Source organism: Nuphar pumila, chromosome 7, assembly GCF_984573655.1.
Source record: "Nuphar pumila chromosome 7, dmNupPumi1.hap1.1, whole genome shotgun sequence".
Classification (NCBI taxonomy): Eukaryota; Viridiplantae; Streptophyta; class Magnoliopsida; order Nymphaeales; family Nymphaeaceae; genus Nuphar; species Nuphar pumila.
This window is the reverse complement of record NC_143255.1, coordinates 36,117,640-36,145,206: the sequence shown is the minus strand read 5'-3', so window position 1 is coordinate 36,145,206 and position 27,567 is coordinate 36,117,640. Positions and strand designations below refer to the sequence as shown.

General features: G+C 36.8%; 1 protein-coding gene across 4 annotated transcripts in view; it reads right to left on the bottom strand.

Annotated features, from left to right (window-relative positions):
* Positions 1-27,567, bottom strand: part of LOC149831912 (protein ANTI-SILENCING 1-like) — a 135,222-nt gene that overhangs the window by 98,497 nt on the left and 9,158 nt on the right. For all 4 annotated transcript variants that reach the window (XM_090014216.1, XM_090014217.1, XM_090014219.1 and 1 more), the window contains exons 3-4: positions 14,733-14,901; positions 4,160-5,265 (exon numbers count right to left, since the gene is read on the bottom strand). In XM_090014216.1, coding sequence (XP_089870342.1) covers positions 4,160-5,265; positions 14,733-14,901 — 1,275 coding nt within the window. The remainder of the gene's footprint in view (positions 1-4,159; positions 5,266-14,732; positions 14,902-27,567) is intronic.

The window sequence follows — 27,567 nt, the reverse complement described above, 5'->3', positions numbered from 1 at the left end:
AGACCTCCTCGTCCGGATTACAATTCAAAAAGGCATTTTTTACGTTTATTTAAAAGATAGGTCATTTTTTAATGGATGCTATAGATATAAGAGTTCTAACAGTTGTCATTCGAGCAACTAGGACAAAGGACTCATCGTAGTCAATTTCATATTATTGACTATATCCCTTACCTACCAGTCTAGCTTTATATATTTCTAATGTCCCATCACATTTAGTTTTTATTTTGTAGACCCATCTACATCCTACAGTTTTCATTCCTTTAGATAACGTTTGGATTTCCCAAGTTTGTGTCTTTTCTAAAGCTTTTAATTCATCATTCATTACTTTAAGTCATTCTTGATGACTTTTAGCTTCATGGTAGGATGATGATTCTGTATATGAGTGTATAGCCATGAGACATGATCTATACCTAGGTTCAAAGGAATCATAAGACACAAATCTACTAGGGGCTTTTGAAATTCTTACTGATTTTCTAATACTGGTAGGGTCTACATCTTGATTTTGAGAATATTTTTCTAAAGCACATGGTGGGTGATCTTCGATACGTTGAGTATAGGCTTATATGTTATCATGAGATAGATCATCATTTACATTCTCACTTGCATCATGAGCGTCTTCATTATCACTCATATGCTCATTATGAATGTTTTCACATCTTTTATGTTTGTTGACAAGGTCAAAAAGAAATGAATAATCATAGTTCTCTTGAATCTTTTCTTTGCAAAAACTATTTTCATTTTCAAGAAAAGTAACATTTCGTGAAACGTATAATTTGTTCATTTCTATATCATAACATCTATATCCCTTTTGATTTTCGACATAGCCTAAAAAGACACAAGGGATTGCTTTTGGGGAAAGTTTATCATTCTTATGGGTAAGAATAAAACATTTACGTCCAAAGACCCTTAGCCATTTATAATCGGAAGATGTTTTAAACAATTTTTCAATAGGAGATATATTTTCAATATTTTTTAAGGGGCATTCTATTTATTAAATAGACTGCCGTAAGAGCAGCTTCGGCCCAAAATATTTTTGGAACATGTCTTGATATAAGGAGGGTTCTAGTGGTCTCAACAATATGTTTATCCTTTCTTTCAACTAGTCCATTTTGTTGAGGAGTATATGGGTAAGATTTTTTATGAATAATCTCATTTAAATCAAAAAAAAAATTAATTCTTTTGATACAAATTCCCTCCCGAAATCGGATCTAAAAATTTGAATGTTGGTTTTGAATTGAGTCTTTACATAGTAATGAAATTTTTTAAAGGAATCAAATACTTATGACTTTTGCTTAAGGAAAAAGATCCAAGAATGTCTACTATAGTCATCTACAAACACAACATAGTATGATACCTCGCCTTTGGATGCAACTGGAGCTCGTCCCCATACGTTCGAATGTACTAACTCAAATGGATTTTTGGATATAAAGTGTCTTTGCGCAAAGGGTAAAGTCTTCATTTTGCCAAAAATGCAATCTTCACAAACCAAATCCTTTTCTTTATAACTAGTAAGAAATGAAAACAACCGTAATTTGGACACACTAGGATGTCCTAATCTTTTGTGTCAATTTTCTATATCTTTTTTTCACAAAATTACAAAAAGATTGTTTTGATAACTCAAGATTGTCCATCACATAAAGATCTCCTCTTCTATGGCCTTGCCCAAACGGCTTCCCGGATTGGAGATCATGTATTAAACATTCATTAGATGAAAATAATATTTTGCAACCATGGTCCGCAATTTGTGAATCAGATAAAAGATTCAAATTTAATTTTGGCACAACTCTAATATTTGGTACGTGAAAGTTTTGTTGTTTTTGAAAAATCCCAAGACTTTTAATTTTTAAAGATGTTCCATCGACGGTTGAAACATAAGAGTTTTTTGGGTTACAGTGACATTCGGATAATATAGACTCATTTGGAGTCATATGAAAAGAAGCAACGAAATCTAAGATCCAAGAAGTCTTACCAAGGTCACCATTTGTGGATACGACCACCCCCGAGAAGGAAGAGGCTTGAGTTTTGAACATTGGTTGTAGTGCCTACATTAGTTAAGCTAAGGATAGTGAGTCAATGCATTTGGAGTCGTCTACATCACTTCTTTCAACGAAAGCAACTCTCTTATCATCTCGGTGATCTTCTTTCTTTCTTTTTGACAGAAGGGTTTGATGTGTTCCGGTTCATAACAATGGTAGCATATGATTTTTTCACCCTTTTTGTACTCATGATCACTCCTTTTGTCGCTCCTTTCATAGTTGTTGGGGTTTCTCCCATTCTCATTTTTTAAAAAAATGAGGAAGTTTGTAATTCCTAGTGTGATTACCGGGCTTTGACATAGCAAGCATGGTTTCTTCATCCTTTGAGGTGGATAACTTCTTTAATCTATTTTCTTCCATAGTCAATTCCTCAAGAGTTTCGACTATGGATGGCACACCTCCTCTACAAAGGAGAGCCGATTTAGTTCTCTCAAATTTGGGCCTAATCCCATTGAAAAATTGATAGAAATGCTCTGTTTTAATTTGGTTTTCACGAAATTCTACATCTTTAGGAAAATGTTCCTTGAGTCATTGTGCTCATCTTATTTTGAACATTGCATATGTGGACAATATCTTTAAGACTATACATGTCTTTAAGATATTTTCATGCATCACTAGCAAAATCAAATTTCGCTAAGCTAGAACATTTATGAATATTCACACTATTGATGAGCCATCCAATAATCTTAGAATGACCCATCCTCCATTTTTTCCATCTTTTTTCATAATCGGAAACGGCTTTAACAATTTCCTCTCCTTAAAGGACAACTTCCTTTCCATTCTCAATTTTAGTAAGAATCAGTTTAGGTTCCTTTTCGAAGCTATCCACCAAACCCCATAGCCCATTTTCTCATATTTTGTGTTTTACTATGGATGCCCACATCACATAGTTTGTATCATTTAAGCGTACGAGAATGGAGACTATTACTTTTCTTTCATTCTCCATTCCTTTACAATGAGGAGAAAAGAGATAAAGAGAGAAAAAGAGGAGAAGAGGAAGAGAAAATGAATGAAATACACAATTGCTTGAAAGATGGTGCACTTCCCGATGCAACAATCCATGATTTGTTGTACTCGTCAAGCTCACGATCCTCTTCTTGATGTTATCACGATCTCCCTCTTGAAAGATTGCTTTTGGAGCACCAAAGCTCTGATACCATGTAATCTATGTCACATGGGTGCAGGTGCGGGTGCGGGTGCGGGTGCGGGGGTGCGACACTTTCAAAAAACTTGGGTGCGGGGGTGAGGCAAAAAATAAAAATAAAATATATATATATAAGGGGGGTCCGGGGGTTCCCTGACGCGGGTCCCAAGAATTTTTTTTTAAATTCTGCAGCACATTTCATAGGGCAAATTTTTTAAAAAAAATCCAAAAAATGGACCAAAATGACCCTAGCTGCTGTCAATGCACCCACGGTCGGGTTGACCGCACCGGGTGCCGCACCCGCATCGCGTCGATGCGGGTGCGGCACCTGTCTGACCGAATCCCTGTGACATAGCATGTAATGAAATGAGCTAAACCCAAGGATGTCGCTTATGGACAAACAAGAACACACTTCAATCAAGTAGAATACTTGATTGAATAATACAAACCACCCACACAAGGGTCAAAATATAAATATTATTGAGTGGAGAAACTCTCCAAGAGAGATAGAATTACAATGGCCTTCAAGGCCTTTTTATAAAGAAAATGAGCCAAGAGGGGGCAGCTCCAACTGGCTGTTGGGCAGCCCCCAACGGTCACATATGTGACACCGAAAAAGCAGAAAATAAAAAACAAAAAAGAACTAAAGGTTAGTCAGCCCCTAATGGGCTGATGCCTATTACAAGAAATGACTGAAATACCCCTGATAGGTATTTCAGTTTACACAAAGATATATATATATATATATATATATATATAAAACTTCTATTATGATATTATTGAGATAAATTTAAGATGTGGTATTTCCTTCTTTTTATTGCTTCTAGAATTTAAAGTGGAAATGCATGAGATGCTTGCTTATACTGGTGACTACGGTCTTGGCCCAATGCATGATTCAGCAAAGTATAATCATATTTAACTTGCAGCATCAGACTAATATAGCACTTTAGAAAAATAAAAAATAAAAAAAAGAACTTACAGCATCAGGCCTTCTAGTGACTTCCACTTCATGATTATCAACTTTACTAGCCTTGTTGAGAGACTGTGCTGGAGAAACATTAGGCTTCAGTTCTTCAGGGGATGCAGCTATCTGCTCACTGGGCTTCACTGACTTGCTCACTGTTCTGACCTTCAGAATAGAATCCTTTACAGTTCTGTCTGGCACATTGTCTTCAGAAATACGATCAGAAGGCTTCCTTTCATCCTTACTCAAATTCACTTTGACTTTTTGCATGATACCATCATTCTTATTCTCCTTGTCATGTGTTAAGGAAGGGGAGCTTTTGGGTTTTGATTCCTCAGACAACTTAGTTGGGACATCTTCAGCAGATACAGCTATCTGCTCGCTGGGCTTCACCAACTTATTAACTTTTATGCCATTCTGATTAGAATCTTTTGCAGTTATTGCTTCCACATTGTCTTCAGAAACATGATCAGAAGGTTTCCTTTCATCCTTATCTAAATTGGCTTTGTCTTTGTGTATGATATCATCATTCTTATCCTCCTTTTCAAGTGTTAATATAGGGGAGCCTTTGGATTTTGATTCCTCGGTCAATTTACTTGTGATATCATCAAGCTTCATCTTCTTAAGAATCCTATTATCCAATGACACTGCATCTCTAACAGAATTTTGGTTATCTGCAGCCTCAATAGCAGCTTCTCCCACATTCTCAATTGAATCTACCCTTCGCCTTTTGACACCCTGACTTTCATCATCAAAAGTTTCCTGCTTGAAGATAGATGTTGAAGTGTCTATTGAATCTGTATCAACATCAATCTGTTTGCCACCAGTTGCTGGCAAATGTTTTACGCTCAAATCTTCCAATGGGCCTTGCTCATGCTTTACAGATAAAATTTTCTCTTTGTTTTCCTTTGAAACTGCTTGCCTTTCAATTTCTGTTTTATCTCTCGACACACTTTCTGCAATTTCCTCAACTACTTGTACATCAGTTCTCTTCTCCAGAGCCACAACATCACTAACTGAAGTGGTTTGCGGCGTTTGCCTTGTTTCAACTTCTCCATTATCATCAACATTGAGAAAAGAACTTGGCCTTCTACCTTCTCTCCTATTAAATAAAAGCTTAACTGGAATACATTGAACCAATACCATGTTAAAATATATGGATGTTATATATATATATATATATATATATATATATATATATATATATATATATTGTAATGCCCACTAGGGGCAATTTGGTCTTTTCATCTATTTGTAAATAGACATGTCCATTAGGGACATTTTTGTATTTTTTATATTATTTATTTTTCTCTTTTTTTGTTAATTAAAGGGGTAAAAGGGGATTCCCTTAAGAGTCGTTGGGACTCTCCCAAACTGTCACATTTGTGACCATTGGGGAGCTCCCAACGATTCTTTTGGGAGCTCCCCTTGACCCCTCTTGTTGTGTATATAAAAGGGACTTCTCCCCTATTCTCCTTTATGCTTTTTCAAGTATTTCAATAATATATTCATTATTATTTCAAGTTCTCTCTTCTCTCTTGTGTGTGATTGGTGTTTGTCCTTTGTGGTATATTGTATCTTGTCCATTAGAGACATTGTGTTTATGATTGTGCCTTCTTGTATAGTTACTTTGTAACGTTTTTTTGGCACTTGTATTTCATTTCATGGTGTTAGAGCCCTAGGTGTTGGAACACTCTCGGGACTTCTTTCTTTTATGTTGGAGTGTTATTAAGCTTCACACTCTTGTTCTTTTTCAATTCTTCCGCAATAGCCGACAAAGATGCAAAGATCGACCCCTCGTTCAAATTGAATGGAACCAACTATAGAATGTGGGCGGCCGCTATGGAAAACAACCTCAAAGGCAAGAAACTTTGGGGATACTATTGTGCAATTGTTCTGACACCACAATTGAAGGTCATCAAGAAGGAAGGGAACGAAGAAAAAGTTTTAGGTGATAAAAGAAAAAGCCAAAGCTAGTGAAGAATATCAATCCAAAGTTAAAGATTGGAAAAATGATTGGCGTGGTTTATGAATAATGTGGGGCTCAAGATTTGCGCTAATCTAGCCAAATTTAAGAACACAAATGAAGCATGGTTCTTTATAAAAGGTACGTTCATTCAAAAGAATCTTGCTAGACATTTTTTTTTACAAGAAAAAGTAAGAGGAACCAAGCAAGGGGATACGAATGTTAGAGACTATTATAGTACTCTATCTCCTCTATGGGATAAGCTTGCTCTCCTTGAACCACAATGGGAAGGAAGTGTTATTGCCATGAGGCAAAAGCAAATGAAAAGAGAAAGATTTTTTTAATTTATTTATGGGATTCGTCCCGAATTTGAACAACTAATAAGATCCCTTCTTCATAGGGCTTTTACTCTTCTTAGTGAAATTCTTGGGGATTATGTCAAGAAGAAATTTGCTTGGCTCTTAAAAAAGACTTTGATAAGGTTCATGTGGTATCTAAACCGAAAAATAACACTAGGACACATAAATCTCCTCAATTTTTGAAAAAATAACAAAGGTGGAGGAAGAAAAATTGTTTGTCACCATTGCCATATGCATAAAAAGAAGGTAGCTTCCGTTGGAGATACTCCAAGCAATTCAAGTGAAGAATCAAGAAGATATGGAGACAAAGGATTTCATTGCTCAACTTACGAAAACTCTCCAACAAATCATGAGAAACAACTCTTCCACACCTTCCACCTCTGGTGCTACGGTCTCATCAACTCCCGGTATGTCCTCTTGGATCTTGAGTCGAATGCCTCCTTTCATATGACTCTAAATGTATCTCTTTTATCCAAACCAAGTCTTAACTCTTTTAAATCATTTGCTTCCACGGCCAATAGAACATCATTAGATGTTAAAAGGATAGGAAACCTTGAAAATTTTTTAAGCCAAGGCAAAGAATTTTATGTTCCAAAAATTAGGATTATTCCAAAACTTAAATTTTTTCTTCGTTTCTCAAATAACCGATTTTGGAATGTAGTCTTTTTTTTACCAACCAATTGCTATGTGCAAGATCTCCGGTCCGAAAAGCAGATTGGGCAAGGGTATAGAAGAGGAGACATATATTACGTGGATTTTTTATCTTTGTCATCCAAATCATTTTGTAATCATGTCAAATCTAAAGATATTGTTACTTGGCAAAAAAGGCATGGTTGTCGTAGTGCCTCTAAGATGTATCTTTTTCCTTTTTTGGAAAATTTTTGCAATGAAAAAAAATTGCATGCAATGATTGTATTCTTTAAAAAATACATTAACTTCCTTATCTACGCAGCAACTTTATTTCCAAGAGACCATTTAAATTAGTGCATTCGGATATATGGGGACCGGTATCCGTTATGTCTAATGGAGGATATTCGTATTATGTTGTCTTTATTAATGATTTCACTAGATACACTTGGGTTTTCTTTATTAAGAACAAATCCAATGTTTTTTCTATTTTTAAAGAATTTCATATACAACAACAACAACTACGCCTTCATCCCAAAACAATTGGGGTCGACGATATGAACCAAAAAAGAAAATCATTTTGGGTCTTCCACATGAATCCTTCGCCCCCAATCATTTCTATCCAATGCCATGTCCTCGGTGAGGTTCAAAGCATTCATATCATTTCCTATCATCTCCATCCATGTCTTCCTAGGCCTACCCCGACCTCTTTTAACTAATATATTTTCCCATTTCTCCATCCTTCTAATTGGAGCATCATTAGGCCTTCGTCGAATATGTCCAAACCACCGTAAACGATTCTCTCTCATCTTATTTTCAATGGGTGCAACGCCTACCTTCTTACGTATCTCCTCATTCTGAATCTTATCTTTTTATTGTATTTTCACACATCCATCTAAGCATACGCATCTCAGCTACACTCATTTTTTTAATATGATGTCTCTTGGCAGCCCAACATTCTGTACCATATAGTAAAGTGGGCCTAATAGTCATCCTATAAAACTTTTCCTTCAACCGCAATGGCATTCTACGATCGCACAACACTCTAGTTGCACTTTTCCATTTCATCCACCCAACTTTTATCCTATGATTTACATCTTCATCAATTTCTCTATACTTTTGAATGATAGATCTCAAATATTTAAAACAATCATCCACAGGTATTTCTTGCTCACCAAGCTTCACTACACTCCCATCACTACTTCGTTGCTTACTAAACCGACATTCCATATATTTTGTCTTACTCTTACTCAACTTAAAACCTCTTGCTTCCAATGTCTGTCTTCATAATTCTAACTTAGCATTAACCCCAGCTCTAGACTCATCAATCAAAATAATATCATCAACAAACAACATACACCACGGCACATTTTCTTAAATTGATCTTCTAAGCTCATCCATCACTATAGCAAATAGGAAAGGGCTTAAAGCAGATCCTTGATGTAACCCAACCGTTATAGGAAAATTGGTTGTCACCCCTCCATAATTGCAGACATTGGTTACTACTCCTTAATACATATCTTTAATTATACTAATGTACTTGAGAGAAACACCTTTCTTCATCATTGTCCATCAGAGAACGTCCCTAGGTACTCTATAGTATGCCTTCTCCAAATCAAAAAAACCATATGCAACAACAAGAACTCTTTTTATCCTTATTCAAAATCAATTTCAAAACAATATAGTCATTTTTAGATCTGATTCAGAAGGTGAATATATGTCAAATGAATTTCAAAGTTACCTTAAACAAAACAACATTATTCATCAAAGATCTTGTCATAAAACTCCTCAACAAAATAGCCTTGCTGAAAGAAAACATAGGCATCTTATTGAAACAACAAAAACTCTTTTTATTTCTAAAAATGTTCTAAAAAACTTTTGGGCTAAAGCCGCTCTTTCCGCAATTTATCTTATAAATAGGTTGCCATCCTCATCTTTAAAAATGTTTACCCCTATGAAAAATTGTTCAAAATATCTCCAAGTTTTAAAAGATTCGGAATTTTTTGTTGTAAATGCTTTGTTCTTCTTCAAGGACACGATAAACTTACACTAAAAGCTCTTGAATGTGCTTTTATTGGCTATGGTGAAAATCGAAAGGGATATAGGTGTTATGATATTAAAAATAACAAACTTTATATTTCAAGAAATGTGACTTTTCTTTAAAAACAAAATGCATTTAAATCTCGAAAACCCAAGGAAGAGGTTGATTACTCTTTTCTCTTAGACTTATTACCTAAAAATGAGTCTAAAGATTTTAATGATACTATTTGTGATGACAATTCTCATCAAAATGATGATTTACTTCATCAACTCATAATGGGAATCCCAATGATATCCATGTGTATACTCGACGAAAGCGAAATGAATAACAAAATGCTTTTGACATATATTCACAAAACATTTCCTTAGAAGACCAAGTAGAAGAATCCCTACTTAAGTGATCTTATAGGAGTAGTAGACCTCCTCAAAAATTTGTCTCATATGATTCTTTTTTCCTAAATTAGAGAACTTGTTTAATGATGATCTATTCTTATCACAAGCCTTCCAACTTTAAAGAAGCCAAGCAACATCCACATTGGATTGATGCTATGAGACTTAAATTAGAAGCACTCAACAAAGCTAACACTTGGACAATTGTAGGTCACCCTTTAAGAAAAAGGCTACTAGATGTAGATGGGTTTATAATAGTTATTAGAAAGATACAAAGCTAGCTTAGTTGTTAAAGAATATGCATAAGAATATGGAATTGATTACGAGAAAACCTAGGATCCGGTTGCTAAGATGACTAGTGTAAGAACTTTAATAGCCTTAGCATATATTAAACAATGGCCTATTTATTAATTAGACATCAAAAATGCTTTTTTAAATGAAAACCTTTATAAAAAAGTCAATATGGATCCTCCGCCAAGTCTTGAGATTGAGAAAGAAAAAATTCTTAAACTCAATAAAGCTCTTTATGGTCTTAAACAAGCTCCAAAAGCTTGGTGTGATCGCTTTAGTAAAGTTGTTTTTTATAATGGTTTTACTTGTTATACTGATACTGCTTTTTTTGCTAGGAATGAAGATGATCACGTAATTATTTTATTGTTACACATTAATGACATGATCATCACCGAAAATGATAAAAAGAGCATTGAGTTTATTAAAAATGTTCTTAAAAGCAATTTTGATATGTCTAACCTTGGATTTCTAAGGTATTTTTTATGGATTGAAATTGCATATTCTCCTCGGAGATATGGTCTATCTCAAATGAAGCTTGCAACAGATATTATTGCTAAGTCTGGACGAAAAAAATTGGAGACACCAGAAGTAATCAATGCCAAGATGAGAGTCGATGATGGAACTCCTTTAGAAGATCCCACTCCTTATCGTCAATTGATTAGATCACTAACATATTTGTAAAACCCACTAAAAAAACTTTTCGAACCCGGGTCGGATCCGGACTCGACCCGAATCCGATAATCCATTAGGGTTATAACACCCGACGCAAGGGGCGAGGGTTTTTAAAAAAACCCTCTTCCTCCCCTGCATCGCTTTCCCCTTTCCCTCTCTGTGAGAAAAGAAGAAGGAAACCCCTTTGGGGTTTCCCGAATCGCACACCCCCTCCCGTGCCTTTAAAAGCACGCAAGGGTGAGAGGGAAACCCTCACCCCTACGCTCCTCCTCTCTCACCTCCCTCTCGGCTCCACCCTCCCTGCGTGCGACTGAGTCAACGATGTCGACCACCCATCGACATCGGCTCCCTCGCAAGTAAGCCTCCACGATCTCTCCCCCTTCTCCCCCTTTCTCTGCGTACACCGGGAGGCCGGCAAGAGGTCGGCGGCCCCCTGTCGTGCCTCCCCTCTCTCTCTCTGCATACGTCGGGAGGTCGAGAGGAGGTCAGCGGCCCCCTGCCACACCTCCCCTCCCTCCATGTGCTCCCTCTTTGTGCAGGGAAGGGGTCGAGCCCCCTCCCTGCGCCCTCTCTGTGCATCTGTGCATGGGCCCCCTCCCTGCTCTCCCTGTTGGCAGGGGAGGAGCCGAGCCCCCTCCCTGCTCTCCCTGGTGACACGGGGAGGGGCTGATCCCCCTCCTTGCCCCCTCTTTGTGCAGGGGAGGGGCTGAGCCCCCTCCCTGCAACCTATTTTGGCAAGAGAGGGGTCGAGCCCTCTCCTTCCGTTTCCGACAGGGGTGATGCCCCTACCTATTTGTTCTTCGGTAGGCAAGTAAGGGTGAAGCCCCTACCTTCGCCTCTTTCTGTCAACCATCGGGGTCTTCGCTTATTTGGCAGGAGTAGTTAGTGCACGTCAACTTGTGTTGGGATGTTGCAAGTTTGAACCCCAAATGGTATGGTCGTATAGATGGTAAGGGTTTGCTTAACCCTAGCCTTCGGGTTAGCTGGGCAGGTCTGGGCTTGCCAGGTTGCCGATTCCACACATGTCGCCTCCAACTTTCACTGCATGGGGACGACCCCAACACGATCAACGCTTCCTGTATTTTAATAAGCACTTTTAATTGTATGCAGTTCGCATAACGGATCCCACTCGTGCTCTACGGCCCAAGCTCTGCATCACCTACACTCGTAGGCGCACGCAACGTCGCAACCTCCCGAGGTAGGGGAAAGTCGCACGAGGACTTGGGATGAATTAAATAAAGATTTAGGAAATTGAGACAATGAATTTTGCATACTTATTTAGTTTTGTAGTTAGTTCCTGTCATTAATTTTCTTTACTTGCTTCTTGTTGTCGTCGTACTGCATATGCTTAGATTTGCTATTATTAGTTCTAGCTTGTGTTCCATCTGTGCGTTGCTAAATGCAACTAATTATACTCTGAGTCGGTTACTCGAAAGGAATGATTGGATCCATGGCGATCGCAAGACTTGTTTGAGATTTCCAATTTCGTAATGATTATACATGCCAAGTTATATTATTGATTTTATGTTATACGAAACACAATGTTGGGGTTATCCTTCGTGAAACCCATGGCCTACTGCTATCGCCAGACCTTTTTTGACAAGTACGGTATGTTCACTACAATGAGTAGTAATGAGAGGTCGTTGAGCACATCGAGCTGTGCAATAAGCACTCTGTTGAAATAAATAAAGATAATGGTGTTCGCCTCCACAGGCAAAATGCTCAAAGAGCTATGCATGTCAAGATTGAACCAAATGAATTGCAATATATTGAATGTTCTCCTTTCGTTGTAGTCATACTTTCAGAAAGGTACGATCATACTTTTAGACAAGCACGTCACACTGATGTTACGATGCTTGAGATGATGAGGTTGTGGCAACCTCGATGCGTGCAAATAACACAATGTTGAGATCACATAAATGGTGATGATTGGCCTTCACAGGCAAGATGCTCGAGTTGGTTGAAAGACCAGAGCATGCAGAATGGGTCTTCAGTTAACTAACACCCGACGTACCCATTTGAACCGCTGACTCCTATCAAAAAAGAGGACGGGAAGGTACAAAAACTCTGATGGACATGACATTAATGACAGTTACGGGGAAAAGACTCAGCTTCTCCAGTCATCGGAGTTAGGAAAAATGGGCTACAAAAGATAGCTTTCAGGCACTTCTGCAGAAGTTGGATGCATCCATTGGAACAAGTGGCCTTTGAGGAATTCTCTCTCGATCACCGACCGTCCCCTTAGAAACGAACTCAACTAGCTATTCGGGGTATTGAAAATACATGGCATAATAGACACCCGAACTAGTCTCAGTTGTTTCTACGATTCGTGCCTTGTATGTACCTGTAAGGTCAGCTAATATCGAAACATAAATTAACTCGTTCTCATTGGTAGTTGAATTGTTCATGTTTGTTGTGGCATACACTTGTTATTTAAACTACTTATGTAGTTCTTTACTTGTATTAATTAGCTAACTGTGCTAGTTAACTGCACATAATGTTGCTTATATCTTGTGTTGTCTCTTTCCTTCAGTTTAGATGTTCTTTGCATATGTTGCTCAGATTTAATTTCTTGCAATTACAAATACTACTATGACTTTCAATGAAATAAATTATTTATCGTGTGATGTCCTACTTTATTTATTCTACATTGTCTATTTGTGCACCTACCAGTCTGTTATAAAGCTGACTCATTTCATTGGTAAGTGGCAAGTAGGACTTTACAGACGGTCGATGGCACGATACAGCATGACTCGAGATCACCCTCTTTCTGTTGGCGTCCTGACTATTCTTGGTAGATAAGGTTGGTTTGTAAGCTAACGTGCCCAAAATTGTCAACTTGTTTTGTTTTTTAAAAAGAAAATGTTTCTGCAGACGTCTTTAAAACCAAACCCTGAAATTTGAAAGGTTTTCTCTAAATGTTTTCAAAATTCACAAGTTGAAATTTTGGGGCGTTACATATTTGTCTATTACCAGGCTAGATATTGCTCATGTTATTCACACTGCAAGTCAATTTCAAAATGCTCCTACTACTATTCACATACTTGTTGTCATGCGAATTATTTGATATTTGAAGGAATCCATAACTAAAGAACTATTTTTATCTTCTTCATCTCCTAATTTAATTGCTTATACTGACTCTGATTGGGGTGGTAACCCCAATGATCGTATTTCTACCACTGGTTATTGCATTTTTCTTGGAAAATCATTAATCTCTTGAAGATGTAAGAAACAACAAAAGGTGTCTTTATCTTCCACGGAAGCAAAGTATAGAGCGATGGCCACGACTACAACTGGACTTGTTTGGTTGAGAAGTATGCTCAAAGATATGGGAGTCATTATCTCTATTCTTTCGAAGTTGTGTTGCGACAATAAGAGTGTCATCTATATTGCCAACAATCACACCTTCTATGAACGAACAAAGCACATCGAGATGGACTGTCATTATGTTAGAAATGAATCTTTACGGGGTACCATTTAACTACCATATGTCACTTCAGAGTATCAGCTCGTAGATTTTTTTTTACCAAAGCCTTGCCATCACCCCGTTTCTACTTTCACCTAAGCAAATTCTCGGTGACCTCACCGTCAGTTTGAGGGAAGGTCTTAAAATATATTGATGTTATATATATATATATATATATATATATATATATATATATATACATATATTTCATATATATGTATATATATATATATATATACATTTATATGTATATCTTTTGTAATGCCTACTAGGGGCAATTTGATCCTTTCATCTATTTGTAAATAGACATGTCCATTACGGACATTTTTGTATTTTTATATTTTTATTTTAGTTAATTAAAGGGGTAAAAGGGGATTCCCTTAAGAGTCGTTGGGGAGCTGCCAACGACTCTTTTGGGAGCTAGCTCCCTTTGGCCCCTCTTGTGTATATAAAGGGGACTTCTCCCTTATTCTCCTTAATGCTTTTCCAAGCATTTCAATAATAGATTCATTATTATTTCAAGTTCGCTCCTCTTTTGTGTGTGTTTGGTGTTTGCCCTTTGTGGCATATTGTATCTTGTCCATTAGAGACATTGTGCTTATGTGATTGTGCCTTCTTGTAGTCACTTTGTGACATTGTTTTTTTGGCACTTGTATTTCATTTCACACCATGGAAACATGGTTGTTCAAAAGCAGTCCAGAAATCCATAATCCATTAAAACATGAATTGACAATTAAGGAAACATTCAATATAACACAGAACCATACAAGATTATACCTTCGACACCTGCTATTTTTTCTCCCATTTTAGCAGATATTTTAAATTTCGAAACGTCAAACACACGGTAAAACATATAGTCTGCTGATGTCAGCTCCCACTCAGAAGGTTGAGGATTGCGCTTGTCCTTTGATGTGCAGATGACATTGCATTTGCCAACAAGAACTTCCTGATACAATACAAAGTGGCAAGCAACTATCAAAACAAGTTCATGACCCCTTAATAGTATCTCACCAAAGGCAAGTCCTGAACAGTTAGATTCAATTTTACGCACACAGGCAAGGCATAAAAACCCATGTAGATTAAAGATCAAGTGGGGGCAGCTTGAGAGAAAATTTGATGCACTTTGTAAGAGTTAAAGAATAACATATGAAACCTTTTTATCATATGATTCTAACAGGGATTTTATGTGCAATTTTAGGAATGTAATCATATGAAAAAGAAAAGAAAGGGAGAGAAAAATCTTCCCACTAACCTTGGCTCCACTTTAAGGAAAGAGTTAGATTTTTCCTTCCTATGTTAGTTTGGCTATTTTGAGTTAATGTAATAAATCATGTTTCTTACTCAAGATACAATACTAAGCATTATATTGTGCTTTTGGTGCATGCACCTAAGCATGTGAAAAGAGAGGGAGAGAGAGAATTGGGTGGATGGGTGCACGAATCCACGACATAATTGTTAAGATATATGGATTGATTTACTAACCCCCCCCCCCATCTTTTACTTTTTGTTAAAGAGTTTTTACAAATTTGATAAGAAAACATCCTCCTTTTCAAAAATAGGGGAGGACCTACTTTTTTCACAACTATTTATTTTCTTCCATCATCACCACAACCACCACTTCCTCCTCCTCACCACCACCACCACCACCACCACCACCACTCTTTACAACCATCACCGTCACCACCACCACCATCATCACCACTTTATCACCACCACCACCACCACTCTTTACAACCATCACCGTCACCACCACCACCATCATCACCACTTTATCACCACCACCACTTCTTCACCACTTTAAATCAACTGTGATCCAAACATTCACTTAATTAAAAATAAAGGCAAGTTCTTTATAAAATGTGTTTTAACTTACGCAAGTAAACAATAAATAAAAACCAATCCAAACAGAGCCTAAATATACCAAGGGGTACTTAGGTATTTTTCTTGTTTCTTGTATGTCATTTTTATTTCTTCTTGTATTTAAAGAATACTGCTATGTCACATAGGTGCGGGTGAGGATGCAGGTGCGGGTGCGGCACTTTAAAAAAACTTGGGTGCGGGGAGGGTATATATATATATATATAACAGTTTTAAGTTAACATTGTGTATGTTTATATATATAATATAGATAAAAATGTACTTGATTAGGGTTAACTGAATCTACTTTTGGATAGAAATGGATCTCAGTGTGGTTCACTTCACCTAACACAAAGGAAGTTGTGTCCAAGTGTTGCACCCGCCTGGGTGTGGGGTGCGGGTGCGACGCAGGTGCGGTGCCCTGTTAGAAGAGTCCGTGTGACATAGGTATACTGTAGGTGTACTTATGTATTTTGACTTTTGGTTTATATGGTTTTAGATTAAGTATACATAATGTATACTTGCAAGATAAAAATAGGTATTTTTATTTCTTTTTAGTCATTATTAAAATGACTATTTTGTATTTTTATGTTGTAATATTTTTTTTTGTGTTTTCGGCAATTTTGGTTGACCAAACTAGCCATTGGCCTATGCCTAGCGGATACTTGGAAGAGGTCCAACTAGCCATTGGACACCCTCCCCAACCTAGCCATTAGCTAGTCCCTTATCTATATAAATAGTGCATGTGCACGAAGTGTGGTAGTAAGGTTTCCTCAATATATTTTGTGGATATTTCTCATTAATAAAATATTTTTTTTTATTTCTTGTTCTTCTTGACTGTATGTTTTGTTATTTTTAACCAACGCATTTGGATTTCACCTATTTTCTATGAGATTGTTACTTTTCTCTATTTTATATGTGTCTCGGATTTCATGCCACTTTGTGACAATAATCTAGTATGAAAGAATTTGCTCCAAATCATTTTACCTTCAACTTATGTAGCCAGAAGCACTAGGCAATGCCAAGTAAATACACTAATTTATTAAAAAAATTAATGTTAACAAAAATTACAAAATTTCACAAAAAAATTGCTAAATAATGATTCTAAATTTCGTTAACATAGATTTCTTTCTAAATACAAAACCACGCGCATCCAATGCCTAGTTGTTGGGCCAATACCCAGACACGCATTTAACCATACAACCTTCCAAACCCTCATCCAAACTCAGACCAAGTAACAAGCCTTCCTTCCTTTGGGTGCCTCCACAGTTTTCCACAGAACAAAAAAAAAAGTGACAAAAATGCAACTCCCCTGCCAGCGGGTGCCACCTTGCAATACTCCACCTAGAAGGCTTTCTTTGATTTTCAACCATCTGGTTGATCAAAGGGAAAAAGGGCAAGAATGACATAAGTACAAAAGTAGTAGTTGCCCTCATTTAATCTTGGCCACATTTAAGTTTTTCTAGAAACTTTAAACATGATTCATGCTTCAAAATGCTTCTAACTAAAATGTGCTTCCTCCTACCAGATGGGAGCATGCTCCCATTAGTTATATAGTTAATATGAGCACTTTGTTTTATACATTTTCCGAAAAAGTTTTACACCTAAAATGACAAAAATAAAAACCTCAACCAGCTCACAATCATACCTTTTCTAAAGATATACTTAGGATTTACATAACCCTGTATGTGTTAAAATGTATTCTAGATATATATATATATAATACCCTTTAAGGGTAAAACTGACATTTCTTTCTTTAACGCATATTGTCCTTGGAATATGATTGTACTTTTTCTTCTTTTATTTTTCTTCTTTCTTCTTTTTTATTTTATTTTTAGTTTTCATTTCTTTCAAGCCTTGGGGGGCCCACATATAGACGTTGGGCTCCTCCAACATCTATATGGAGCCCCTCCAAGATCGCCATGTCTTGTATTATAAATAGGGGCTAAACCCCATTGTATTCTTTAAGCTTTGAGTCAAAGCTCCCTTCTATTCAATAAACATTTTATTTTTATGCCTTTGTGCATTGGTGATCTCTTGAATCTATTGTGCCTTTGAGCCCACTTATTTCAATGTGTTCTTGTTCCTTTGTGCACACATTTTACGTTGAGCACTTAATGTTTTTTATGCACTATGTCTCTTTGAAGACATTTTCACATGGTATCAGAGCAAGGTTTCTAGAAGAAGAGCTCGAGTATTGCGACATCACGGTGGTCACCTCGAAGAACGTGTTCACTCTTCATTCTCATTTGTTTGGCATAAAAAGCTCTAGCAAATCTTTTCAAGGAAAGAGCAATACATCAAGTAAGCTCAAAGAAGATCCATTGTGGTAAGATTTCAAATTTTTAAAGACTATTTCTTTCTTATAAGGGCATTTTCATGGGGGAAAAAGATTTCCATTTTTTCATAGGATTTAAACTCAATGGGTCTATCATGTTTGAGCCGGCAATATAGAAGCCCATATCAAGGGAAAAGACCTTTGGGGCTATGTCAAAGGCACTATTCCCGAACCTAAACCAAAAATCACTATTATTGAAAAAGGTGAAATTAAGATTCTTGATGGGGAAGAAAGAGAGAAGGCAGTTGAAGAATATAATAAGAAGCATGAAGAGTGAAAAATGAAGAATTACAAAATCCTTTCACGAATTTTTTCTACGGTAGAAACAAGGATAAATGTCAATATTTTGAAATTTAAAAAGGCATTTCAAGTTTGGGATTATCTTGAGAGAATGTATACCTCAAGAGACTTATCTCATAAGTATTATCTTCAAAAAAAGGTAGTGACCCTTCAACAAGGGAAAATGTCCATTAGAGAGTACTTTGCCGAATTAACATCCATTTGGGATGAACTTACACTCCTTGAACCCAAATGAAGCAGAGAAGCTATTAAACTAAGGCATAAGCAATTGAAAGAGAATCATTTTTCCAATTTCTTGAATGGGCTTACACCTGAATTTGAGCAAACTAGATCCTCATTTTTATCTTCTTTTACATCTCCACCTCTAGAAGATGTTCTTACTAAATTAAGTGGAGAAAAAACTAGATTGGGAATAAACAAAACCAATCAAAATGTATTGGTCGTTCCTTCTAAAGATGAAAACGAAGGAGCCTATGTCGTCTCTAGACCGGGGAATAATGTGAAGATACATAAACCCCCTTATTTCAATAAATTCCAAAATCAAAATCAAGGAGCAGGAGAAAATGGTGGCTCAAATGGAGAGTACCAAGAAAGAAACTATAGTAAAATCATGTCATTTTTGCAAAGAACTGGGACATAATAAACCGGTGTGTCCTAAATGGAAGAAAATGGTGGCTATGTTGACAACATTTTAACCGCATAAAGAGGAGAATCCATCCACCTCCAACAATGGAATGTTTTCTCTAAATCAAATCATAGAAGCTCTTCAACCTCTTCTCAAGGGATCTGTTTCTGGGGCCGCCATGTCAACTTTCTCTCCTCTCGAAAAGATTCCTTGGCTTTTAGATTCGGGTGCCTCTTTTTATATGACTCTAAATGTTTTTACCCTTTCCAAATACACAAAAAACATATCTCCCTCTTTTGTCTCAACCGCGGATGATGCTTCTCTTGAAATTAAAGGAATCGAAAATTTTGAAAAACAAGGTTTTTTTATTCCTAAAGTTAGATTCATTACTAAGTTAAATTTGAATTTGCTTTTTGTTTCTCAACTATCGAACCATGGTTGTGATATCAAATTCTCATCAAATAAATGTTGGATACAGGATCATCGGTCCGGGAAGTTGATTGGGGAAGGCTCTAGGAAAGGAGATCTATATTACATGGAATTTCTTCAAATTTCAAAACAATCTTTTTTTAACATTGCCCAACATAAAGATATAATTGTTTGGCATAAGCGTCTTGGGCATCCCAATATTATCAAGCTTTCTTATTTTCATTTTGCTAAAGATCTATGTAAAGACAACTCCATTTATAATGATTGCATTCTTGGAAAAATGAGAAGCTTACCCTTTGGACAAAGAACTATGTTTACAACCAAACCTTTTAAAATTGCGCATTTGGATGTAATGGTAACCGGCACCCGTTGTATCTAAAGGAGGTTTTTCTTACTATGTTATTTTTGTTGATGATTATTATAGATTTTGTTGAATATACTTTCTCAAGCATAAACATGAGGTTTTTTTGACATTTAAGACATATCACATGATAAAAAATCAATTTAATGAAAAATTGAAAATTCTTAGGACCGATTCCGGAAGAGAATATCTCTCAAATTATTTTAAAAACTACCTTGAAACTAATGGAATTATTCATCAAAAATCATGTCCCAAAACACCTCAATAAAATGGCTTAACCGAAAGAAAGTATAGATATATAGTTGAAACCACTAGGACTTTACTTATCTCTCAAAAAGTTCCTAAAAGATTTTGGGCCAAGGCGGCTCTTACATCCGTCTATCTCATAAATTGCCTTCCTTCAAAGAACTTGAATAAAATATCACCTTTTGAAATCTTGTATAAAAAAGAACCTGATTATGATAAACTAAGAATCTTTCGATGCAAATGTTTTGTTCTCACTGACAAAAATGATAAACTTTCACTGAAAGCCATTCATTGTGCATTTCTTAGATATTCGAAAACACAAAAAGGATTTAGGTGTTATGATGTTAAAATTGATAAGCTATATGTATCTAGAAATGTAACCTTCTTAGAAAACTTAAGTGGTTTTAAATAATATAAACCCCATGAGGATAATGTCGATTAATCCTTCTTGTTTGAGTTATTGTCTAGAAACGAGGATATTTCTAGTGATGATGAAATGATATTTGATATCTCTAATGATACTCAAGAGAGTGGGTGTCTTCTGTCTCTTGAACACTCTATCGAAGAAGAAACATCTAGGGAACCAATTACATATACACATAGAGATAGAAGCATTTTTAGAAGTGAAATTGAAAATATAGTGAATCTAATGAGTCTTCCTCAATAAACAATCCTCGTAGAACCAAGAGAACTAGGAGAAATCCTTCTAGATTTATATTGTATGAATCCTTCTCACCTAAACATAGAGCATGTCTTAGCGTCATTCATTCATATGTGGAACCCAAAAATTTTGAAGCTAAAAAATTGATAGAATGGAGGAATGCAATGGATAATGAACTTGAAGCACTTAGAAAAGTTAGAACTTGCGAATTCCAAAATTTACCTGAAGGAAAGAAAACAATAGGATGTAGATGGGTTTTCAAGGTTAAAACTAAGAGTGATGGGTTACTCGAAAGGTATAAAGCTCGTCTAGTCGCCAAGGAATATACTCAAGAATATAGTATAGATTACGATAAAACATTCGCCCCCGTTGCGCGGATTGTTATTGTTAGGTGTGTAATTACAATTGCCTCTATTAAAAAATGAAACATATATCAAATGGATGTTAAAAATGCATTCTTAAATGGAGATTTGAATGAAGAAGTTTATATGGATGCTCCTCCGGGTATGGATGTGTCTAAGGATAAAGTTTTTCGCTTATGGAAAGCTCTTTATAGCTTAAAACAAGCTCCCAAGGCTTGGTATGATAAATTTAACTACTTAATGACAGAAAATGGTTTTATTCCATGTTATACTGATACTGCTCTATTTGTCAAGAAATCTGATGCAAGAATTATAATTTTGTTATTATATGTTGATAATATGTTAATCAAAGGTAATGATGCCAAAGGGATCAAGAATATCAAGTCTGCATTGACAGAAAATTTTGAAATGTTGAACTTAGGCTTTCTGACATATTTTTTAGGCATTGAAGTTGCTTATTCTCACTGGCGTTATTTTTTGTCTCAAACTAAACTTGCTTGTGAGATTATTGACAAGTTAGGCATTACAGATAAAATTCCTTAAGTAGTAGGAATAAGAATGAAGAATGATGATGAGATTCCTTTAAAAGATCTTACTCCTTACAGGCAACTTGTTGGGTCATTGATGTATCTTAATATTACCAGACCAGATATTTATCATGCAGTATGTATTGCCAGTCAATTTCAGCATGCCCCCTACATCGATTCATATGGGTGTCATTCTTTGAATTATCAGATATGTAAAAAGAACTGTAAACAAGGGAGTATTTCTGTCTTTATTCTTTGATTTAAACTTAATTGCGTATATTGACTCTGATTGGGGAGGTGACCCAAATAATTGTCACTCCACCATTGGTTTCTGTGTGTTTTTAGGCGAATCACTGGTTTCTTGGAGATGCAAGAAACAACAAAAGGTGTCTCTATCTTCTACTGAAGCTAAGTACTGAGCTATAGCAACTGCAACCATGGAAATTGTGTGGATTCGGCGATTGTTGGAAGATATAAGGGTTCGTGTTCTAGAACCTACAAAGTTGTTTTGTGATAACAAAAGTGCAATATATATTGCCAAGAATAACACGTTTCATGAGCGCACGAAGCATATCGAGGTGGACTGTCACTATGTTAGAGAAGAATACTTGAAAAAAGTCATTGATCTCCCTTATGTGACATCAGAATATGAATATCAACTAGCTGACTTTTTTACTAAGGTGCTTTGTCCACCTAGATTTAATTTTCTTCTTGGCAAACTTTCGGTCATCACACCGTAAGTTTGAGGGGGGATGTTAAAATGTATTATATATATATATATATATTGTAATCAAGGTTGTTAAATGCGATGAGGCGAAGCGAGGCGTTGAGCCTGCGCTTCGCCTCTGAGGCGTACGCCTCAGGTACTGAGGCGTACGCCTCTCACAACTGGAATGAAAGTGAAGCGGTGGGAGGGGAGGCAGTAAGAGAAGGACCACCCGCCCAGCTGGTACGGAAGCGAGGGATATGTCGGTCGTCCGGTGGTCGGAGAAGACTGAGCAGCAGCTGCAGCACAACAACTCCGGTGGTCGGTGGTCACAACTGGTCGGAGGTTGATGAGGGGCGCATCACAGCAACGCCTCAGTACCTTGAGTGTGCGCCTCGCCTCTGAAGCGTACGCTTCAGGTACTGAGGCGTACGCCTCTCACAACACTGATTGTAATACCCTTTAAGGGTAAAACTATCATTTCTTCCTTTTACGCATATTCTCCTTGGAATATGATTGTACTTTTTCTTCTTTTATTTTTCTTCTTTCTTCTTTTTTATTTTTCATTTCTTTCAAGCCTTGGGGGGGGCCCACATATAGACGTTGGGCCCCTCCAACATCTATATGGATCCCCTCCAAGGTCTCCATGTCTTGTATTATAAATAGGGGCTAAACCCCATTGTATTCTTTAAGCTTTGAGTCAAAGCTCCCTTCTATTCAATAAACATTTTATTTTTATGCCTTTGTGCAATGGTGATCTCTTGTATCTATTGTGCCTTTGAGCACACTTATTTCAAAGTGTTCTTCTTGTGCACACATTATACGTTGAGCACTTAGTGCTTTTTATGCACTTTGTCTATCTCCAACAAGATACTAATATCAAGACCTTAATATTCTTGATATTGAACCCACCACGAAAGCACAATAAGAACACTTTAGAACACTTGTGCACAAAAAGCACAACCCACAAATAACTCACAAATGCACAAAGGCATAAAAAATAATGGAATCAATTTATTGAGAACTTGGGCTTTGACTCAAAGCCATGAGAAAATACAAAGGGGAGAGCCCCTATTTATAGCACCACAAGAGGGGCCTTGGAGGGTCTCCACCCATAGTCGTTGGAGCCCCTCCAACGGTCACAAATGTGACCGTTGGAGAGGGCCCAACGACTATGTTGGTGGGCCCCCCAAGGTACCTTTTTGGTACACATACAAAAAGAAATAAAAAAAACAAAAAGAAAAAATAAGAATAATTACAATCACATCCATAAAGTGAATGTGCGCAAAAATAGAGGAAAAGACTAAACTACCCTTATGAGTAAACAAATAGAAATATATATTTTATATATATATTTGAGTAGATACATATACATATATATTAATATATGTATATGTATTACCATATATATATATATAATATATATATTAAATTATATGATTATGTACATAATTTAACACCCCCCCTCAAACTTAGGGCAGGATGACCGAGAGTTTGCTAAGAAGGAAGTTGAAGCGCGGAGCACACAAGGCTTTAGTGAAGAAGTCCGCCAACTGATACTCGGACGTGACATATGGAAGGTCAATGATTCCTTGGAGATACGCCTCCCGAACATAGTGACAGTCCATCTCTATATGTTTGGTCCGCTCATGAAAAGTGTGATTTTTAGCAATATAAATCGCACTTTTGTTGTCACAGCAAAGTTTGGTAGGCCCTTCAATTTTGATTCCCATATCTTCCAGCAACTGATGAATCCAAACAATTTCCATGGTAGTAGTCGTCATGGCACGATATTCAGCTTCAGTTGATGATAGAGATACCTTTTGTTGCTTCTTGCATCTCCATGAGATCAATGAATCCCCTAAGAATACACAAAAACCAGTGGTGGAGTGACGGTTATTTGGGTCACCTCCCCAATCAGAGTCAGTATAAGCAATTAATTTTAACTCAGAACAGGAAGACAAAAAAACTTCCTTATTAATAGTGTGCTTTAGGTATCTCACGACACGCAAGATAGCACCCATGTGAACAGAAGTTGGTGCATGCTGAAATTGGCTTGCCGTATGCACCACATGTGAGATATCTGGTCTGGTGATACTTAGATACATCAACGAGCCTACTAGTTGCCTGTAGGGAGTAGGATCGGAGAGAGGAACACCATCATCAATCTTCATTTTTGCTCCTACTATAGCAGGAGTTTCACAAACTTTATCATCTGTAATACCTGACCTGTCAATAATCTCAGATGCAAGCTTAGTTCGAGACAAAAAGTACCCTCTATGAGAGTATGCAACCTCAATACCCAGAAAATAAGTTAAGAAACCCAAATCAGACATTTCAAACTTATCCTTTAATATGGACTTTATGCTTTTAATCCTTTTAGAATCACTCCCAGTAATAAGCATGTCATCCACATATAGTAACAGAATAACAATCCCTGCATTAGACTTTCTGACAAACAAAGCAGTATCAGTAAAGCATGATGAAAAACCATTATCTAACATCACAGAGTTAAACCTATCATACCAAGCTTTGAGAGCTTGTTTTAAACCATACAGTGCTTTCCGAAGACGAAGCACTTTCCCTTTAGGATACTCCATTCCAGGAGGAACATCCATATATACTTCTTCGTTTAGATCTCCGTTTAAAAATGCATTCTTAACATCCATCTGATAGATGTTCCATTTGTTTATTGAAGCAACAGTTATAAGACATCGGACGGTGACCATCCGAGCAACGGGGGCAAAAGTTTCCTCATAATCAATCCCATATTTTTGACCATACCCTTTTGCAACTAAACGGGCCTTATATCTCTCAAGAGACCCATCACACTTAGTTTTGACTTTAAACACCCATCTACACCCTATTGCTTTCTTATCTTTAGGAAGGTCTTGAAACTCCCAGGTTTTTGCTTTCTTTAGGGCTTCAAGTTCATTATTCATAGCAACTATCCACTCTGGGTATTTTCGTGCTTCCTCAAAATCCCTAGGTTCTATGTACGAGTGAATGGCGCTTAGACAGGCTCTATATTTTGGTGAAAAAGACTCATATGAGATGAACCTAGAAGGGGGTTTTCTTGATCTTTCGGTCCTACGAAGATTTCCTTCACTTGAAGGGGTAGACTCACTATCATATCTTTCGAGGGCACTTCTAAAAGTACTCCTATCTCTATGAGAGTAGGTTATAGGATCTCTATGTGGTTCTTCATTAATGGGTTGATCAGTATGAGTTTCATCATTTTGATTGGTTTCATCATCGCTAGTATCATCATCTTCAGTTAATAAATCAAACAGAAAAGAATAATCTATATTCTCATCATTAGTTTCAAGTTTTTCGAAACCACTAACATTTTCCAAGAAGCTTACATTTCTAGAAACATAAAGTTTATCACTCTTAACATCATAACAGCGAAAACCTTTATGAGTTTCAGAGTAACCAAGAAAGGCACAAGAAATGGCCTTAGGGGAGAGTTTGTCATTTTTATCAGTAAGGACAAAACATTTACATCCAAAAACCATTAACCTGCTATAATCAGGTTCTTTTTCGTATAATTTTTCAAACGGAGAAATCTTGTTCAAGTTTTTAGATGGAAGTATATTTATGAGATAGACAGAAGTAAGAGCGGCCTCCGCCCAAAGTTTTTTCGGTACATTTTGAGAAATGAGCAAAGTTCGTGTGGTTTCAATAATATGCCTATGTTTTCGTTCAGCCAACCCATTTTGTTGGGGGGTTTTGGGACAAGACCTTTGATGAAGAATTCCATAGTTTTCAAGATAGCTTTTAAATTCATTGGAAAGGTATTCGCCACCCGAATCGGTTCTAAAAATTTTAAAATTTCCATTGAATTGATTTAAAACCATCATATGAAATGTTTTAAAGGTTGAAAAAACTTCATATTTATGTTTAAGAAAATATATTCAACTAAACCTAGTGAAATCATCCACAAAGATAACATAGTAAGAAAAGCCTCCCTTGGATATCACCGGAGCTGGACCCCATACATCGGAGTGAACGATTTCAAAAGGTTTTGTTGTAAACATGGATCTTTGAGGAAAAGGAAGACTTCTCATTTTTCCAAGAATACATTCATTACAAACAAAATTTTCATTACAAAGATGCTTAATAAAAGGCAAATAAGAGATTTTATCAATGTTGGGATGACCCAATCTCTTATGCCATACATGAATATCTTTGTTTTGAGCAACATTACAAAATTGATTCTTGGGAATTTTAAGAAAATCAACATAGTAGAGGTCTCCTCTCCTAGAGCCTTCCCCAATCAATTTCCCGGACTGGCGATCCTGTATCCAACATTTATTAGAAGAGAACTTTATATCGCAACCATAGTCCGAGAGTTGAGAAACGGAAAGTAAATTTAAGTTTAGTTTTGGAATAAGACGAATTTTTGGGATAAAAAAGTCTTGTTTTTCAAAATTGCTCATTCCTTTAATTTCAAGAGGGGTTCCATCCGCGGTTGAGACAAAAGATGGAAGGCGATTTTCAGAATAATTAGAAAGGAAACAATGACTTGGAGTCATATGAAACGAAGCACCAGAATCAAGTAGCCAAGATGTCTTACCAAGAGAGGAAGAAGATGACATGGCGGCTCCAGAAGTGCCTCCTTTGAGAAGAGGTTGAAGAGCATCCATAATTTGATGAAGCGAAAGAGGTTCATTTGATGTTGAAGGCCGTTCCTCCGATTGGGATGCTAAAGCCGCGGCGAGGAATTTCTTCCATTTGGGACAATTGGGTTTGATATGTCCCGGTTCTTTACAAAAATGGCAAGTTAATTTGCTATAATCTCTCTTGCCATATCGATCATTTTGCCCTTGATTTTTGAAATGGGGCGGTTTGTAGGTCTTCAAATTATTACCGGGTCTTAACACGGCATTGACCACTTCATAGTCATTTTGAGAAGGTGTAGCAAGAATGCTTGGGTTATTTTTACAAATCCCCATACGTGTTTCCTCACCACTTAGCTTGGTGATGACATCTTCGATAGATGGGGAGGTAAAAGCCGATAGAAGGGAGGACCGAATTTGCTCAAATTTGGGTCTAAGACCATTTAAGAAGTTGAAGAAACGATCTTCCTCAAGTTGTTTGTGCCTTAACTCAATAGCTTCTCCGCTCCATTTTGGTTCGAGCATGGCAAGCTCGTCCCAAATAGATGATAATTCGGCAAAATATTCCCGAATAGATA